Here is an 18648-nt window from a genome sequence, read left to right as displayed (position 1 = left end):
TTTTTTTTTTTTTTTTTTAGTTTACCGAGCAAACGTTATAAATGGAGCGGCCCAACAAAAGACAAAGACAGGAGTTCATCAGTCAGTCGGTCTGTCTGCCTGAGGTCACAGGTCAAATGTGTACAGCACAATAAACAAAGCCATTGTCCAGTGTTGGACAATGGCTGTGTTAGAATGTGGGAATTCTACAAATCTAGAAAAGTAAACAAATATATATACAAATTTAGAAAAGAATATAATCAGCAGAGTCATATTTTGATGAGTCCTTGTTCCTCAGGTCATTCTAATAAGCAGCTTGTTGTTGTTGTTGTTGATGTTCAGCGACAACTGTGATAAAAGTGCCGCCAGTTTACAGTCGACACTTCGACAGATTCACAGTCAAATAGTCATAAAAACAGAGACAGTGAGGAGTGCGCAGAACAAACAGAGAGATAAACTACCACAGTTGTGGTCCTGAGGTGGTAAGAAGCTTTGAAAGCTTTTTTTGTTTTTTTCTTTATTATCTTTATTATTATAAGTGTCCTTGGGTGTTCTGAAAGGTGCTTATTAATAACAAGTAGGAGTAGTTTTCCCAAGAATGTATTTCAATAATAAATTCCAACAAATGAATGGTCAATTATTCATTTTAGTATTTTTTTCAATATAATATAATATAATATAAAGTCAAATTGTACAGTTATATGCATGACCACATGGGGAGGTTCGAATTTCCAAACTAGTAAAAGTTGCCCTTTTACAGAATTTTACAGAAAATTGTCCTCAAAGAAAATACAGTTTTTTACATAGGAAACAATAATAAAATGGAAGAAACTGTCAGGGAGAGAGAGAAAGACCTCAGAGGTGATCAGATTATCTGAAGACAAGCAATGGCTTCAATTAATTGAACAGTCAAATCTTAATCAAAAGCAACCAAAGCAATTATTCAAATACGTTGAGGGTGAGGCACAAAAAAAGCTTTCAGAGATTCACAAAATGATCAGCTGCCGTTTAAAGAAGCTATCATTTTAAAACTGCATAGAGCCTCTCTCTCTATATATATGTATGTATATATACATACATATGTACATATATGTCAAGTTTACTGAGAGTTCTTTTTATCTAATGGTAATGGTCTTTGAACTTAAGGTTCAACATGGTTTGAGTGCACTCTAGTGGCCACATCATAATATTACACTTAACCAGTGGCACATTCAGTCAAATTATTAATGTTTCACTTGTATATAATATATATTGTATATAAAAAGGAGAAAAAGAGAATGTTGTATCTGAATGAATGTAGAGACATGATGATGATGATGATGATGATGGCAGAAAGTATAAGACACAAATGCTGCTGCAAACTTTGAATTTAATGCAGTATAGTCTGAATGTTAGTAAATATTCTGACTACTCTCTTTATTATTAATATAGCTTTGCTTTTTTTTAAAGAAAATAATATAACCATTTCCAGACATGGAATGTTTGCACTGGAGCTGCACAAGCGTATGCATAGAAATCCACTTACAATTCTATTTACATTCATTCATATATTTTGTATTTAAACTCCTGTGTGACCACACAGCCCCTTTCTCTTTGTGACAATACTTATGCATGTTTCTTTAACGTAATTATCAGAGTGTTAAAGAAGAGAAAATGAACAAATAGGTTTGTATTTTCGGAATCCTGATTCGGTTACATTTGTGTTTTTGTCATGCATTCATTGTTGTGCTGTCTTAGTTTGTGCATCTTTACTTCCTGCAGTCTTAAAATACTGCACCAGTTGTTCCCTGCTACTGGTGTGAAGCAGCAAATGCACAGAACACCTTTGTGTTCTTTGTGTGTTTTTTTTTCATCTTTCTACATGTTTGTATTTACCCTTGTGCTCTTTTGTTTTGATTTTGGCTTATTTTGCTTGTTGTTTTCTGAAAATCCAGCCTTCATAAAGTTTTTAAGGACCTGTGGAGTGAGCCGAGTTAGCATAATAGGACTAACGTCTCTAAACATCGGTCCACAAGTAAACCCATTACTGCTTGGTACACATTGTGTTGAGTTTGGCTGCTTCGGCTGGATTTTCCTGGGCTCAGGAAGGATCACGATCACTTACGTGACCAAAGTGCAACATGTTTACAAAGCCTGAACCTTTGGCCAAAGCTGTCACATGACCTCTTACTTGTAACTGCAAAACATCCACTCATAATTTTGAAAAACAGCGTGTATGTGTGCATCTACACATGTGAAATGAGACTGAACACGTTGTGGCATCACAGAAATGACAAGAGTGACTTCCGATAATGTTTTAGAAAAAAATCGTTTATTCAAAATCTCTCCAAAAACCACAGTGACAAACCCCACTTTAAAGTCTTCACGTCATGGTTTTCACTCCGGCTTTTCTTTTCTTTTTTCCTCATCTATTACTTTGTTGTGCAAGAATGAGGGGAAAAAAGACAGTCACACTCTCACATACACAACATGACACACACACACTCTCTATTATCTCATCCTCCCTGTTCTTGCAGCACACTGGCACACACTTCCTGTTTTATTTACTCTTCTTCTCTTTAGCAGGCTCCAGACTGCAGGACGGGCTGGAACTGTCCGGCCATGCAAATCTCCTCCTGCTTCTGACGCACGACGCGCTGGATGGCTGGAGGCAGGCCGCGCGGGTTCCTGGAGAAGACCAGGGAGTAGCCGTCACTGCAGCTGCCGTCGTCGTTCAGAGTGCGGCAGGCGTAGGTGATGGCGTAGTTGTCGTAGTCAGTGTCGATGATCCAGTAGTTGTCACCTGGTGAGAGAGAAGAAAGGAAGAATTTAAGTAAAGAAAAAAAGGAATAGGAGGGCTGTAGGTTACTGAGGTGTGCACTGCTGACCTCCACTGGACAGGTAGCTGGCCAGTCCCTGGTAGTTCATGAACATCTTGCCGGGGGTGGTCGGATCAGGGACAGAGTACTGGGCAGCCATGTCAGCACACACCACCCAGAAGCTGCAAGAAAAAAAACATAAATGTAAACATCTTAAGATTGTTTTCTCTCCCATGTCGTGAAGATTGGAGCAGCTATTTTGTTAAGTTCGCCCACATTCCTCTGTGAAATCCCATCACTCCAATTTTCCTAATCCTTCATAATCCTGGGAAAAGTGGACTTTCAGGGACCTGAGAACCTCTCCTCGGGTCTGGCCCTGGAAACTGAATATTTGAACTTCCCATATCTTAAAGACTCAAGAGGGTCTTTGTGCCTCAACTGGCCCTTGACCCTTGATTATCAGGTGAGACGACCAAGGATGGACTTTCTGGAGTCAGTGATTAAGTTTATCGAAGAAGAACTGAGACAATGCCCAACGTGAACAAAGAGCTGTTAAGAGTTGGGCATCGTCTGTCATTCTTCTAGTGAATCTCAGAGTTAAGGTTTATCTTTGGTTTGGAGGAGAGGAGAGCGAGGCGTCAGGTCAAGAATTCTGCTGATACCTATAGTCGAACTTGGGGAGGACCGCGTAGTCGAGTTTAGGTTCAACAAAGATATAATGAGGCTCACTGTAGACAAATGATGGCTGCCACGGTTACACAGAGGCCTTTGTTTGATTTGCCAGTTTTGGCTGGTCTATAGTGAGTTGTGCTTAGGTATGTAAGTCGCTAATTTAAAGATTATATGACTTTACTTGCTGATAATGACAAAAAAAGCATAATTAACTCCACACTGACCCAAACAGAGTGACGCGTCCTTTGGAGGAGGCGGTCATGGAGCCGTCATCATCGATGGTGTACTCGGCTGAGATGTTGTCCTGCAGGAACAGGCCTTCTGGGTCTTTCTTCTGCAGCGCATACCACTTCCCTGAATACTGCAATAGAATAGATTTTTTTTAACTTTCTCATAACATAAAATCCCTGCCATGTGAATGTGTGAACGTGTATTGCTTTTGAATTAACTCACCCTCTTGGGGTCAAAGTCCTGTTTGACTGAGAAGCTGTCCACGACGCAGGAAGCAGAGAGACAGCGCTCGACACAGGACACCAACACCAGAAGCAGGGCCAGCTTAGAGGATCCCATTCTGTGAGGAATAGAAGTGATTGCCACATGAGCCATGGGATTATTTCTAACAGGTCGTTTTATACAGATATGAGTTTCATTTTCCTCATCCAGATGTTGAAAACAGGACCAACAAACAATATGTGACAGACAGTTATATCACTTACATTTTCTTAGATTCTTAGAATATAATTAGACAAATACACTGATGAGTATCTATTTTCCCAAAGCTGGTATAACAGGAAATATACACACATACATGCTTAGTGATTACTATATGACAGATAAGATAAAATAAGATAAGAAATCCTAAAGGTGGAGGGTCAAAATCTTTGTTTCTTACCTGTTTTGAGTCAGAGTAGCAACAGAGATTGAAATTCTCGCACAGTTTCGAAGCAATCCACCACAGTGAGTGTCGTGACGCTGCCTTTATATACACACTGCACAGACAAGCTTATGGCAGACTTTCATTGCTTGGAACTAAATAAGGTGCTTAAATCTAGAGGTAATCCTGTTGGGGTTGAAATCCTTATCGTAATCTGGCTTCTGTGTTCAAAACTACCCAAGATTTATTATACAAAAAAACAGTTAAACCTTTATGTAAGTGGTGTGAAGTAGAATGAAACAAACACGTGTGTGCACACACACACGCAGCAGCCGACAAATGATCCGTATTTGCTTGATTTTATTAAAATGATCACATTTATTATTGAATGAGTTATGCTTTGTAGCTTGTTCTTCTCGTTTTGGTGTTTGCTTTAAAAGGAAAATGTGAAATGAAGGTGCAGTTTATGGCTGAGATGCTTTATGGCTGTCTGATGTTTGACTTATGAAGTGACATCAACACTCACACATGCTCACTGCGCCATCTCAGAAAGTGTGTATCTGCATCACAATGATTATATACAGTAGATAATGACAAAACATCAGATCACATTACTAAAAGAAGAGATTTCCAGTGTTATGTTTATTGTGCAGATATTTTGACACAAAATTATCATTTATTTATTTATATTTGCCATTCAGTAACAAGAACATAGTAGTGTGTGTTCTTATTTTTTCTTTGCTGTAGTATGTTATTTACTTATTTACTAACTTACTTACCTAATTTGACATATGTCTTATGCCAGGATGACTTACTGGTGAGTGCAAGGACGATCGCTTTGATTGTGTTTCATTGTGATTGTAAGAAAATCATTTTTGCATTTTTAAAGAGACTTTGCACCTTGTTATTGTCGTTCATTAAATAAACAAAGTGGCTTACATCCAAACCCTCACAGACCTGTTCCCAGAGCTTAAAGTGCCACAGCAGATAAAGACTGCAGAAAAGCTCACAGTAAGCAAAGAAACGCAAAACATGTGACTCAGCAGCAGAGAGAAGTTTAACCATAAAGTTCATATAACAATTCTGAATAGTCCTTAAAAATAGTTACAATGTATCACATTTCCATTATTATACATGTACAGTGTAAGTATATACATTAGCACCATTATGTGAGCTATATACGTTTCTGTATAAGGGACATAATGTGGCAAAGGAACTGCATTGTATTTTTTTGCTTTGTTTTGACTGAACAGAGGATGTGTAATCTTCTGAGAGATAGACAGCACGTCTACCTCTTCCAGTTAAAGGGATAATCAGCTAATAATACCATCAGCACTGATAATACACTTAGATAAGGGCTTATATTAAATACGAGTTCGAGTGAGTTTTACCCACAGAAAACATCTCACTGGCAGCCACTCATAAATGCAATCAGTCACTCAATAAATGAATCAGTCATTTATTTGAGTTATTAATGTAGCACCTTTCATACTAAGAAATGCAACTCAAAGTGAAGTGCAAACAAAGACCCCACACACCTGATTTCAGTAAAAACTGAACTGGAGACAAAAATACTAATGAGTGACCAAAACACTGTGGGAATAAATTAGAATAAACAATTAGCATTGTGCTAAATCCAACATATTTACTGCCATTTATTGTATGTTCATTAATATGCATTGCCCCATCCAAATACAACAACATCAATTTAATGAATTACAAAATCATTTGTAAATGAAAAATAAATAACTATATCATAACTAAGCGTAATATAGTAAAAGATGTTTATCTAATAAAGGTAATGAAAGGGGTCAAATTATAGATAAATGAAGAAAATAAGAGTTTCATTAAGTGTCAGGAAGTTCAAGCAAAAACTAAAATAAAATAATAAGAAATGCTGTTATGTAGAATCAACGTCAATCATAAGGAGACTGAAGAGTGGAAGAAATAAAATGTTTCAAATCATAAAATGAGCTCAGTTAAAAGTTTGCTTTTAAAAAATATTGATATTGTCTGCTGCCCTTTGGTCTTAAGGGAAGATACTAGCTCGTCTAGAGAAGCTGAAACAGTAAAAGGCGGCTTCACTGTAGGGTTTTATTGTGATTTTGGGGATAATTAAAATGCCGCTGCCTGAAAACCTGAGGGATTACATGTTAAAACCATTAAATGCTTAAAAAAAGGATAAAAGGAAAGCCAGTAAACACTGCTGTACTCTTCATGCATAGTTGCGGCTACACTCTCCCTTTCACACACACAAATACACTGAACTATTGAACTCTCTGGATTAACTACAGTGGACACATGAGATTACTGCGGGTATAACAAACCATGTACTGACATTTAAAGTCATCTTCCAGTGTGGCTTTGTAATACTAATGTAGATCTTTCTTTTTTATACATATCAAATAAAATGTTTGAGTAAATCTTACACAGTTAAGTGTCTTCAGTGTGGACACAGACAGACAAACACACACGAGACAGTGTTGTAATCCCACAGCCTTAAAAAGGTTCGTTGACAGAATTAGTTTCACCTGGCATCTTTTTATAGTCCTGAGAATCCTTTGACCTTTAAATGGCTTGTTGACAGAAAGAGATTTACTATTCATCCTTTTTTATATAAGGCAATAATAACATGTAGGAAATTAGTGGAATCATATGAGGATTTAATTTAAATATTGCAACACAGGAAAGTCCTTATTGCCCATACATCCATGTTCAAGCACATTTATTAACTCTATGTATGTATCAACCTTTGAACTGAGGAAACCTGTGAGCCCAAACATGACTTGTTCAACTGAGCTTTACTAATAATAATAAATAACAATACTACTACTAATAATAATAATACAATAATACTTTTATTTACAGATTTCAAGCTATTATCATATTAATTAATTAATTATCATATTTTATCAGCTTCACCAAGTTTCAAACATAAAATTGAGCTCTTTGCGCTTTACAACACAAAATGTGAAAGAAAAATAAGCATTAAATAACAATAATAAGAAGAATTAAATGAAACCAATTAGAAGAAATGCATAAGTACATAAATAAATAAGAATATGTGCTTCAGACTTTGGGCAAATTAATATAAAAAATAAATAAATAAACATCTGACAGGAGCAGATATTATAAAAAAAGAAGCCCATTTTGTTTTCACACATATGTTTCATGGCATTTGTGTTGGTTCTGCACATGGAAAATGAATAGTTTCATAAAAGTTGTTGTTTTTTTGTTTTTTTCACCTCGAGTTCTGAGGAATTACATCCTATTCATCCTTACACGTGTGTCCACGACCTACCTTCACACACTATTCTTGCTTCTTTGGCGCACCCTGCTGGCCCAGAGTGTAAAAGCACAAAGCACACATGAGCTCCATTATTCCGAGTGTTTGTTGGGTTCAGTCGTCATCACTGTTGTTCTGGGCATGCGTGCAACAATGTTACTGTAAATGCACATGTAACATAGGAGTCTGCTGCCACCCTCTGGTGACTGTCAGCACTGCAATTTATAGGAGTCGCTTTGCTCACACATGAGCACTGTGAGCCTCACTGTGAGCAAGTCAGGCTGTAATCTAGAGCACAATATGTAACAACACTTACAGGTTCAAATTATTGATGAATAAAAATAAATAAATGTAAAAATAAGTTTGTTGAGGTTTCATATGTGCTGAAAGTGGAGGGTGGAGATTATAAGAAGAGTAAAACGTGGTGATTTGTAATTGTTAATTGTGGCATTAATGTCAGTAATGAGGAGTTAGAGTGATGATTGTAATAAGGGGAGGTGTTATAAGCTCTGCTTCAGCCTTTACTCCTTAACTCTTCAGTAATTGTGTCCTGGGTTTCTTTGTTGCATTAGTTTTTCTTTTTTAAGACATGTAAGACTCACATTTTATGCACAAATGAAACATAATTCATTTATTCATCACAGTTTATTTGACAGTTAAAGTAAAGGGGAAAACACTGTTATTGTAGTGTTGAATGTATAACATTGTAGTGTTGCCTGAATGATTGCAGAACAATTTTATCCAACTATTGATTGTGTAGGTGGAGCAGAAATCTTGATATAATCGAAGTTTCTGTGAAGACTTTCAATAATGGTTTTGAGCCATAATGTGTATCATTCTAACCCTAAAACCAGGCCATAAAACCCCTTCAAAAAACCTTTAAGGTGAGGACCAGACAAAAGGTCCTTACTTTCCCAAAATGTCCTCACAAAGATACACATACAAGAACACACACACTCACACACAGGACCTGCCATAATCTATTATAGTGGAAGCAGATTATCTATTTGACCTTTTGTTTAAGGTGTTTATGCAACCTTAATATAGACACACCTCCCTGTTCTCGATGAAACGATTAATTTACCTTTAAAAATGCAGACAATCTTTTTATTTTCCACCTTGTGTGACAACTAACTAGCTGCTTCATCTTTTTGTTTCAGTGGCAAGATGAACAAGGTTTATACCAGAAGAGACGCTGTTTGATAAGGACTTAAAGAGCTTGTAAACCGAGATCTGTGAGAGAGAATAAATACTGTGAATGATATACTGTATAAACAATGAAAAACAGACAAATCCAGCAGGAAAAACAGAATTCATTCTTTGTTTTGTGACACCTACAATGTAAGAAAGTTTACTCTACATCTGATCTGTCTGCAAAAAAAGAGTGGAAAGTGGAAAAACTCACATTAAACCATGTTGTGCTTTCATTACAGTTCGTTTCAGCACAGATTTAACTTTCAGACCCGACAACGTTTCAGTGAACGCCGATTCTGAGCGGCCACATATCTGATACCAGATGATCAGCTGACAAGTTTAGCAGCGGCAGATCCCTGCTAACCTTCAGCACTATCTGCTGATGACACAAGGATTGTTCGGATTCAGCCCTCTGCCTCGGGGCTTTCCCTCACGCTCAGCACACTCATACCTGCATTTGAATGTGCCCTCCTCTTTTTATTATTATTATCATCCCTTTCTTGGTTTCCATGGGTAAGATCCATTTTTCTTCTCTTTAGAGGATAAGCTGCACCTTTTTTGCTCACTTTTTTTCCATTTACTTCTACAAAGCACAGTTGGATGCAGCTCCTTTAGAGCAACTTTGGACTAGAGCGGGACCTCCGGCACTGAGCTGAATAAGGATAAGACGGGGGTATTTGGGGGGAAAAGGAGGAAGGAGCCATGAGTGTGAAAAAGGAAGACGTGGAGAAGTTCCTCAATGGGAATCCTGCATTTGCTAAACAGTACTTTGCCAAGACAATGAGCTCTGCCTCTATAGCGAAGGTGTCAGGACTCTCTGAGAAGCAGATTGATTTCAGTCAGTTCCAGGAGCTCAGTCAGGTAAATTAAACAATTTATTTACTAGATTTTTGCAGAAGCTTAACCAGGACATTTAACGTTGGTGGTCAAGAGCTTCAATCTGTTTCTTTTAATCTTCTTTTTAAGGTTGAGGAAAGCCAAATCATGTATGAGTTGATCAAAGACATGCAGGAGAACATCAACGTGGAGAAGGTGGTCTTCAAGATCCTGAAAAGGGTCAGTGCTCTCATCCACGCCGACCGCTGCAGCCTGTTCATTTACAGGCAGCGGAACGGCATCGGAGAGCTCGCAACCAGGCTTTTCAACGTCAACGCGGAGGCAGAGCTGGACGACTGCGTGGTGCAGCCGGATTCTGAGATCGTCTATCCCCTGGACTTGGGAATAGTCGGCCATGTGGCCCTGACCAAGAAGAATGTGAATGTGAAGGATGTAAAAGAGGTAAAAAAATGCACCAATTACCTTTAAACCTAAACTGCAGAATAATCTACTGTCACAGTGTAGTTCATGATACAACCACCAGGTACTGCAGCAGCCTTTAATACACATAGTAGCTTTAAGAAATACTTCATGTTATTTAATGTAGTCACATGGAACTCGGTCAATCTACCCTTTGTAGCACAACACAAACCACTGCACAGAGCAGATAAAGAGGATAAAATTCTGCTTTGTGAAATAAATCTACAATTTGTATTTCAACTGGATGACGTTTAAGTGACAAAAGGGATCAAAACTAATCTTAACTGTGTCTTGAAGAACACGGAAAGCGTAAAAAGGTCAGAAAAAAGTGGAACTGCATGACTTTTAAATCAAAGCTTTCAATGACAAGCCTTACATTATTATTTATGTATTATGTAAACTTTAATAGACAATAACCTAATAGCTAACAGTTCAACCAATCAGTATCATTTCTTCTAGTGCAGGTTTAATCAGATTGAGATTGTTATTTATGATAGGAGATGTGGCTGAACTGTGATTTACAGAGTCGAAAACAGTCTCTGCATCTGAAGCGTCCAATCATATTTACATGGATTATTAAAGAAAACTGAACGATCTATCTAATTGTTTGCAGGAAGTGTCACGTAGTTCCTGTTGGTTGCAGACAAGTGAAAGAGGCATTAGTACTACGAAGCTATACTTGACCAAGTGTGGGCCTAAATCCCCTTTCACACATAATCCATTTATTTCCAGATCCCATCAGCCTCTGGTCGAGCTGAGGATTAGACGCCCCTGGCATTTAGTCAGCAGGAATCTGAAACCGATCAGAAAGAGTTCACTAGTTTATACTGCCCCCTTTAACACTGTAGGAGTTTCATTGCTTCATATCAGGAATTTCACATTTGCCCAGAATGGTGAATTCTAGTTTTTCTAAGGCATTATTACACATAATTAAAAAAAAAGTATATCTAGAGTATCCTACATTAAAGCATTCCCAATGAAACATTCCCAATGAAACATCACCAGTTTGTCCAGCTTCTCCATATGACCTAAAAACTTGACTTGCTCTCTCTTTTAGGACCAGTATTTCAGCTCATTTGTGGATGAACTCACAGAATATGAGACCAAGAACGTTCTGGCTGCGCCCATCCTCAACGGCAAAGACCTGGTGGCAGTGATCATGGCTCTAAATAAAAGAACAGGGCCACATTTCACTGCTGAGGATGAAGATGTGAGTATAAACAACACACACTGAGCATTCTTAGCCTTGTCGTAAACCAAACCCTATCTTACACCTAAGACCAGCCAAAATGACTCAAGTATATAAAATCATAGTTTCTATAACCATGAATCAGAAGACAGGTAGACTGGGATTTTTGGATATTGATGAATATTCTAATTTGAATGAGGGCTCAGAAAAGTATGTCACTACAGTTGGAAGGGAATTCCCTTTGAGGCGCCTGGTGGATTATTAAGGTGTTTAAGCGTGTGTTCCATTTATTATATCAGGTCATTAATCCATCACATGTTGTGATCCAAAAGAGGAATATTGTTGGAAGTAGAGATAAGCCTGAGGTGAAGACAGGTCAGTTATGTATGTGAAGAGCAGGTTAATAGCATAATGACAATAATGTCCTAAAAACAAGCTTATTTAAGCAACTTATACTGGACCTTCATTAAAAATCACTACTGAGGATTTAGCCGTATCTGTTTTAGATGCTTAGCCATGAAATATGTCTTATAGGAACAGATAATGAAATCAAAAGAATACAAAATAAAGAAAAGTGGTTTACAGATGGAGAAATTACATATGGCCAAATCAAAAATGAGGATTGCTATGGTTTGTGGGGAGTAAGACTTTCCAAAGAAAGGTTATGATGTGGTATCACATCAAATTCATCACAGCACCTTATATTTTCATAATGGGACATTTATTGTATGTTGAACATTTGTTGAAGTGTGTTGAAGAACCTATGTTGTGAAAACATGGCTCATTCTTGGGTCATGAAAATGGAAATAATATAACTTTCAAGTCAGACTGGCTGTGTCATATAACTCTATGTTACTTCTTTCTTTGTCCGTTCAGCTTTTTTTAAAGTATCTGAAAATCGCCACATTGAACTTGAAGATCTACCATCTGAGTTACCTCCACAGCTGTGAGACACGTAAAGGAATGGTAAAGGACAGGACGCTATTACTCATTCAACTCAAATACAGACACATGCATAAAGCTTTGTGAACTGACTGACCGTGTTCATGTCTCCCAGCTGCTGCTGTGGTCGGCCAACAAGGTGTTTGAAGAGCTGACAGACATTGAGCGACAGTTTCACAAAGCCTTGTACACAGTCCGAGCCTACCTCAACTGTGACCGCTACTCCGTCGGCTTACTGGACATGACGAAGGAAAAGGTACTCGTCCCGTATGAGGGACTTTTTCTTGCACTGAATTTTGCATTCATGCATTTATAACAATGTGTGACGGTTCTTTTCTTATTCAGGAGTTTTTTGACATCTGGCCAGTGTTGATGGGAGAACAGCCACCTTATGCTGGCCCTGTAACTCCAGATGGACGGGTACTTTCATGAATCAATCACTGTTTATCAGCACTCCTTTGCTTGAAGACATTTATGTACTTCATGTTTTTTGTCTACTCTAGGAGGTCATTTTCTACAAAGTTATTGATTATATATTGCATGGAAAAGAAGACATCAAAGTAATACCGTAAGTTAATGTGTAGTTACTTTCAGATTTGCTTCAGGGTGGAAATGTAGCACCAACAACTCTCAAGCCTGTATTGTAAAAATAAAAGATGAAAAACAATGAATAATCTGTCTGTCACACAGAACTCCAGCAGCAGATCACTGGGCCTTGAGCAGTGGCCTACCAACTTATGTTGCAGAGACTGGTTTTGTAAGTTCTTATGTCTCAACCAATTAAGACCAAGTTAGAGCACTTGTGCACTTCTCTGAGACTGTTTTCCCCGTTCCCTGCTTAGATTTGTAACATCATGAATGCAGCTTCTGACGAGACGTTCAGTTTTCAGGTGAGAGACTAAAGGACAAAAAGCAGTAAAGGTGGACAAAAAAGTGCTGGATCTTGTTCTTGCTCATGTTCTTGCTCGATGTTGCAGACTGAGCCACTTGACAGCAGTGGGTGGACCATAAAGAATGTTCTCTCGCTGCCAATTGTCAACAAAAAAGAAGAGATAGTGGGTGTGGCCACCTTTTACAACAGAAAGGACGGAAAGCCTTTCGACGATCAGGATGAGCAGCTCATGGAGGTAACATTCATCACTCCTATACATTTTTAAATTCTGTCCCCCTGATACTGATTTTGTGCCGTTGATTTCTCAGGCTTTGACCCAGTTCTTGGGCTGGTCGGCTCTGAACACCGACACTTACGACAAAATGAACAGACTTGAGAATCGGAAAGACATCGCTCAGGATATGGTGCTGTACCATGTCAGATGTCGGGATGATGAGATACAGAACATCCTGGTCAGTGCTTCGAATTGTATCTTCATCAAAAGGCCAATCGTGTCAGAACATAACACCCTCTTTTGTGAGGTGCTTTTGACTGAATTGTTGTCCTCTGTCTCTCAGAACACCAGAGAGGTCTATGACTGTGAACCCAAAGACTGTGAAGAGGACGAGCTCCTCAGCATCCTGGTAGTACCAACTCTTGATTGTTATCTTCTTCACGTTTGTGTGTTTGTGTGACACACTTCTTTTGAAGAGCATGCCATGAAGGTGGCATCCATTTATTCTAACGCTGCTTTCTGATCATTTCCTTTCCAAGAAAAAAGACCTACCTCCACTGATCAACAAGTATGAGATCTACCAGTTCCACTTTTCGGATTTCAAATGCACAGAGATGGATCTGGTGAAGTGCGGGATCCAGATGTACTATGAGGTTGGGGTGGTCAAGAAGTTCCAGATCCCTCAAGAGGTGATCTAGACAGATGAGAAAATGCACAGACTTTTTTTTTTTTATGTCCAAATTATGTGTAACAAGTTTCTGTCTTGATTTTTACAAACTCCAGATTGACAGTTATTTTTCTTTCACATTGTTTTTCAGGTGCTGGTTCGGTTCATGTACTCAGTCAGTAAAGGCTACAGACGAATCACCTACCACAACTGGCGCCATGGCTTCAACGTGGGACAGACTATGTTTACATTATTAACGGTATTAGTGTGTGCATTATTTTACCTCTGTTTGCAACAGAAAATATTAAAATGTCTACTAATTCACCTATAATATCCTACTTTTACTACCGGGAATGTTTTTTTTTCTGTGTGCTCAGACGGGAGTGCTGAAGAGATACTACACTGACCTGGAGGTAATGGCCATGATAACCGCAGGCTTCTTGCACGATATTGATCACAGAGGGACAAACAACTTGTACCAAGTCAAGTGAGTGCTGTTGGGAACTGTTGTCATCAATTTAATGTCAAATAAACTGTTTGCGGCCAACATGTAGGCTACAACCATCACTCTGCTTATGTGTCTCACTATGAAACGATGCAAAATAAGTAAATATGTATATTTGCATATGTATATGATCACATAATCCTATCGATTTCTCGAAACCAACAGATCTGGTAACCCTCTGGCTAAACTACATGGCTCCTCCATCATGGAACGACACCATCTAGAGTTTGGAAAGTTTCTCTTGGCTGATGAGGTGAGAAAGAGGAGGTGAACTAAAGAACGCATATATTACCTAAACCTCCTCCTCATTACTTATCTCCTTCCTTCCTTCTCAACCTGCAGACACTGAATATCTACCAGAACCTGAACAGGCGACAGGTGGAACACGTCATTCATCTCACAGACATTGCCATCATCGCCACTGACCTGGCTCTTTATTTCAAGTCTGTCGTTCTCTCATTATCTCCATATGTTGCCTTTGTGTTGATACAGTTCAACATATATTAATGTCATAGTTCCTCTCTGTGTACTTAACCAGGAAAAGAACCATGTTCCAGAAGATTGTGGACCTTTCAAAAACATATGAGGATGAGAAGAAGTGGGTCGACTTCATGTCTCTAGAAACAACCAGGAAAGAGATCGTCATGTGAGTTGAAAAAAAACACACACATACACAGATTATTGCAGCTGTCATTTTAAGGCGTTCCCATTCATTATCCCAACATTAACCACAACCAGACCTAAACCTAAACTTAACTAGTCAGAAATTAGCTTCTGCCTCATTGGAACCATGTTTTGGTCTTGTGGAGACTATTGTTCTTCATGGTGTTTATGCCAGAAAAAGTCCCTATTAGGTAGAAAATCCAAGCATACACAGTACACACAAACACAATTTTAATTCCCTGAAATTTACTCTGATATAAAAAATCTTTATTATTCCAGGGCTATGATGATGACCGCATGTGACTTGTCTGCTATCACAAAGCCTTGGGAGGTGCAGAGCAAGGTAAGAACACACAACAGTTTAGTACATGCCGTATTTCTGAGCCAGAACTTGAACTACTACATTTTCAAATTCAAATACAACATGCTGTATGCTCTTTAACTAGACCATATCATGCATTTGGCCTTTTTTGACATGCAAGTGCAACTTTAAACACACCTCAAGCACATGAGTGTTGCTGTTGTTAAGTATGTCTGAGGATTTGTGCTTTTAATTTGTCATTGTTTGGGGTGTTTTAATATTTGTCGGTTATGGATTCCAAATGTTTCTTTCTCTGCAGTGAATAAACCTGATATGATTTAATAAAGGAGACTCTCTTTCCTTGTGTCTAGGTTGCCTTGTCTGTAGCGGCAGAGTTTTGGGAGCAGGGTGACCTGGAGAGGACAGTGCTGGAACAGCAGCCTATTGTGAGTTTACAAATTATAATAACGTGTGAATGTGTGTTAAAGAATGTGTGTTAAAATGGGGACACATTGTCACCAGTGGGAAAGGAGGGCTTTATGTGGTGTAGTCTGCAACCATAAAACCAAAAAATAGAATTAAATACACACCAATATTTCTCATATTACTTAGTAACATCATCATATGTGCTGTTTTATCCAAACCTTACACTCAAAATGATGTTTAACAGATTTAGTTTAGCAGATCTTCACATCAGAGAAGATAAAACCAGATAACAGACAATTTTTCCTAAAAATATACATGAATATATTGAATATATTGTTTTTGACGACTGCATATGTTTTTGTCCCTCCCACCAGCCCATGATGGACAGGAACAAAGCAGATGAACTTCCAAAGCTACAATGTGGTTTCATTGACTTTGTCTGCACCTTCGTCTATAAGGTGATATTTCACCCTGATTAAACTAAACTGTGTTATCTTTGGTAACCTTTTCATTTAAAAGTACATTGTTTGTCTCTCACACTTTTCTGTTCAGGAGTTCTCCCGCTTCCATCCACAAATCCAGCCCATGCTGGATGGCATCCTCAATAACAGGAAGGAGTGGAATGCCAAGAAAGAAGAGTATGAAGCTAAACTCAAAGCTATAGAGGAACAGAAGGCTGCTAACGACACGACTGCTGCCAGTAAAGGTGCAGTGATTCTCTGAAACAGTCACACAACAGTGAGGGATTACTGGAAAGTTGTTTACTTTAAGTTACTGCTAATGCATCTGGTAAAGCCAGTGCCAACATTTCTTACATGAGAAATCTGAAATTGTGCTATTTTTCAGTCTCTTTCACATTTAATATTACATTTTAATGATAACTTGATTTTCTTTCATCTGTTGTTATGTTTTCTTTGTCCAACAGCTGCTGCAAACAACCCAAGTGGTGGAGGCTCCAAAACCTGCTCAGTGTGCTAGAATGTGAGAAAAAAAGCTGTGTCCACATTGGTGTGAGCACGGACTAACCTCAGAATTGCAGCCAGTGAGGAGATTATCATCACCAAGGAGATAATTGTTATATTTTAAAAGGACAATAAGCAGGTGAGCCATGAATAAATAAATACATCAGGGAATAACACGGTGGATTTTGATTTGCATCAGTTTCCCGATGTTTGAGGATTTACTATGAATCCTGTGAAGGTGAACGTTCTAAACAAGTGTGCTGCGACGTTCCTTTAAGGCAAAGTCATCATTCTAGGCTGATGTCATATTCGTTTGAAATATTATGTAAATTGTACATTAATGTCATATTCATTTTAGTGTTTCTGGATGTGAATTCAGACAGTATGTAGATAGGACTGTTACTGAACCACAGTACATGTACTCCAAAAGTGATAAAGTCATGTTACTACTTCCAGTCACTCCACATTTACACATGAGAGTTTGTTTACCTCGATAGCAGAGAGCCAAAAGTAGATGACGACAAGCTCAGGGCTGTTTATAATTCCTTCTTCTTTTTTTTTTGGCTTCAAATTTCTTAAAAATGTGTAGGGACAATGAGATGCCGTTAAAGAAATTTACCTTTAACGTGTGTAATCAGGCCTGTAGTTGCTTACTCATGATGCCTTCTTACTGTACATACATCTGACAGAGTAGCTGATAATGTTTAGGAAAATTAAGTATGAAGAAGTCAAAGTTGTTAAGCATAAACCAGTATCTAAGTTGTTGTTCTTCATTAATTAAAAAAACAAAAACATAACTAGTTATTAACCCCTTATAGAAATGTCTTAATTAGGAGCAGGGGTCAAACATAGTGCTCTTCTAATGAGAACTAACTCGAGCTATGAGGCCATGGTCTTTAAAATACGAACTGATGCATTTTCATGTGAAGGGGAATGAAACACAAGTCAAAAGCAAAAAACAAAAAGAAAGTGAAATAAAAGACCAGGAACCAGAAGTGTATATACTTTCCCCTCCTTTTGTAAATATATATATATATTATTATTTTTCTAGTTTAAACATAGTAGATGCTTTTCTTCTCTGGAGTTAGCCATTTTTGAGAATGAGTTATTAGTTTATTTCTGTTATTTATCAAATAATGGTTTTACCATGCTTGCCTCATACTGATGTACAGGTATTTGAAGAATGGAAGAAAAAAAAAAGCACAGGTGTATCAGAGATGACCAAGTTGTATTAGACTATACAGGCAGTACCTTAATATATGCAGATATACATATTTTTTTTTAGTAGACTACTTACATTATGGTCAGTATGTTGAAGCTTGCCTCTTCATGTGAACCATGTGTACAATGACAACCAAAATAAAGCAAATTTTTATTTTCAGGTATCTGTGGATTAATTATCTGTGATACTAACTGGAAATATCTTATAAAAGACATTTTTACTTTAAGTGTAGCAACATGAAATGAAGTAAACCCATATTAGCAGTCTGGCAGCACTAGTATTATGAACTATCTAATGCTATAATGCAATGTAGAGCTCACACTGAAGGTTACAATATTATACAACACAGAAGCATATTAGGGGAACACTTTCTGTCTGCACTGCACTTTCTACTGCTGGTCCCTGACCCTAATCCTGGGATTGTTGCTAAAGTAGGCTGGGATTACAAGCATGCTGTAGCCCCAGGCTCGCATCCTATACTGAAGGACAGGTATATACACACCTAAAGCATGCACATGCGCACAGGTTTGCAATGCTATCCTTAGGACACTGCACTGACAACCACT

The 18648-nt window shown here is 38.1% G+C and overlaps 2 protein-coding genes across 3 annotated transcripts; one reads left to right on the top strand and one right to left on the bottom strand.

Annotated features, from left to right (window-relative positions):
• Window positions 1-2268: 2268 nt before the first annotated feature.
• On the bottom strand, window positions 2269-4426 carry rbp4l (retinol binding protein 4, like). The gene is made up of 5 exons (XM_044053699.1): window positions 4342-4426; window positions 3903-4020; window positions 3674-3810; window positions 2847-2959; window positions 2269-2761 (listed from the first exon to the last, which is right to left on the bottom strand). The coding sequence occupies exons 2-5, from the start codon at window positions 4017-4019 to the stop codon at window positions 2538-2540; spliced, it is 591 nt and encodes a 196-aa protein (XP_043909634.1). The 5' UTR covers window position 4020; window positions 4342-4426; the 3' UTR covers window positions 2269-2537.
• Window positions 4427-9166: 4740 nt separating this feature from the next.
• Window positions 9167-18241, top strand: pde6b (phosphodiesterase 6B, cGMP-specific, rod, beta). 2 transcript variants are annotated; one of them, XM_044012097.1, is made up of 24 exons: window positions 9167-9316; window positions 9400-9664; window positions 9770-10081; window positions 11157-11309; window positions 12165-12254; window positions 12346-12486; window positions 12576-12650; window positions 12734-12798; window positions 12921-12987; window positions 13073-13120; window positions 13208-13357; window positions 13431-13574; window positions 13680-13745; window positions 13876-14025; window positions 14155-14262; window positions 14381-14490; window positions 14674-14761; window positions 14851-14951; window positions 15047-15154; window positions 15451-15514; window positions 15844-15918; window positions 16273-16356; window positions 16451-16604; window positions 16824-18241. In XM_044012097.1, the coding sequence occupies exons 2-24, from the start codon at window positions 9506-9508 to the stop codon at window positions 16874-16876; spliced, it is 2565 nt and encodes an 854-aa protein (XP_043868032.1). In that variant the 5' UTR covers window positions 9167-9316; window positions 9400-9505; the 3' UTR covers window positions 16877-18241. The 2 variants fall into 2 exon arrangements, with proteins under 2 accessions (XP_043868032.1, XP_043868031.1); XM_044012096.1 differs by having other exon boundaries at window positions 9167-9664.
• The last annotated feature ends 407 nt before the right edge of the window (window positions 18242-18648 follow it).

Source organism: Solea senegalensis, linkage group LG21, assembly GCF_019176455.1.
Source record: "Solea senegalensis isolate Sse05_10M linkage group LG21, IFAPA_SoseM_1, whole genome shotgun sequence".
NCBI classification, from domain to species: Eukaryota; Metazoa; Chordata; class Actinopteri; order Pleuronectiformes; family Soleidae; genus Solea; species Solea senegalensis.
Note: the sequence above shows the minus strand (reverse complement) of the source record. Positions and strands in the feature narration are given on the sequence as shown.

What these genes read in the sequence shown, in the direction of transcription:
- rbp4l (XM_044053699.1), bottom strand. Translation starts at nt 4,019, where the DNA reads ATGGGATCCTCTAAGCTGGCCCTGCTTCTGGTGTTGGTGTCCTGTGTC. An exon ending in GGACGCGTCACTCTGTTTGG is followed by an intron (nt 2,960 to 3,673) that starts GTCAGTGTGGAG and finishes TTTTTCTTGCAG; the next exon opens with CTTCTGGGTGGTGTGTGCTG. An exon ending in CAGCTACCTGTCCAGTGGAG is followed by an intron (nt 2,762 to 2,846) that starts GTCAGCAGTGCA and finishes CTCTCTCACCAG; the next exon opens with GTGACAACTACTGGATCATC.
- pde6b (XM_044012097.1), top strand. Translation starts at nt 9,506, where the DNA reads ATGAGTGTGAAAAAGGAAGACGTGGAGAAGTTCCTCAATGGGAATCCT. An exon ending in AGTTCCAGATCCCTCAAGAG is followed by an intron (nt 14,026 to 14,154) that starts GTGATCTAGACA and finishes ATTGTTTTTCAG; the next exon opens with GTGCTGGTTCGGTTCATGTA. An exon ending in CTTGGGAGGTGCAGAGCAAG is followed by an intron (nt 15,515 to 15,843) that starts GTAAGAACACAC and finishes CCTTGTGTCTAG; the next exon opens with GTTGCCTTGTCTGTAGCGGC.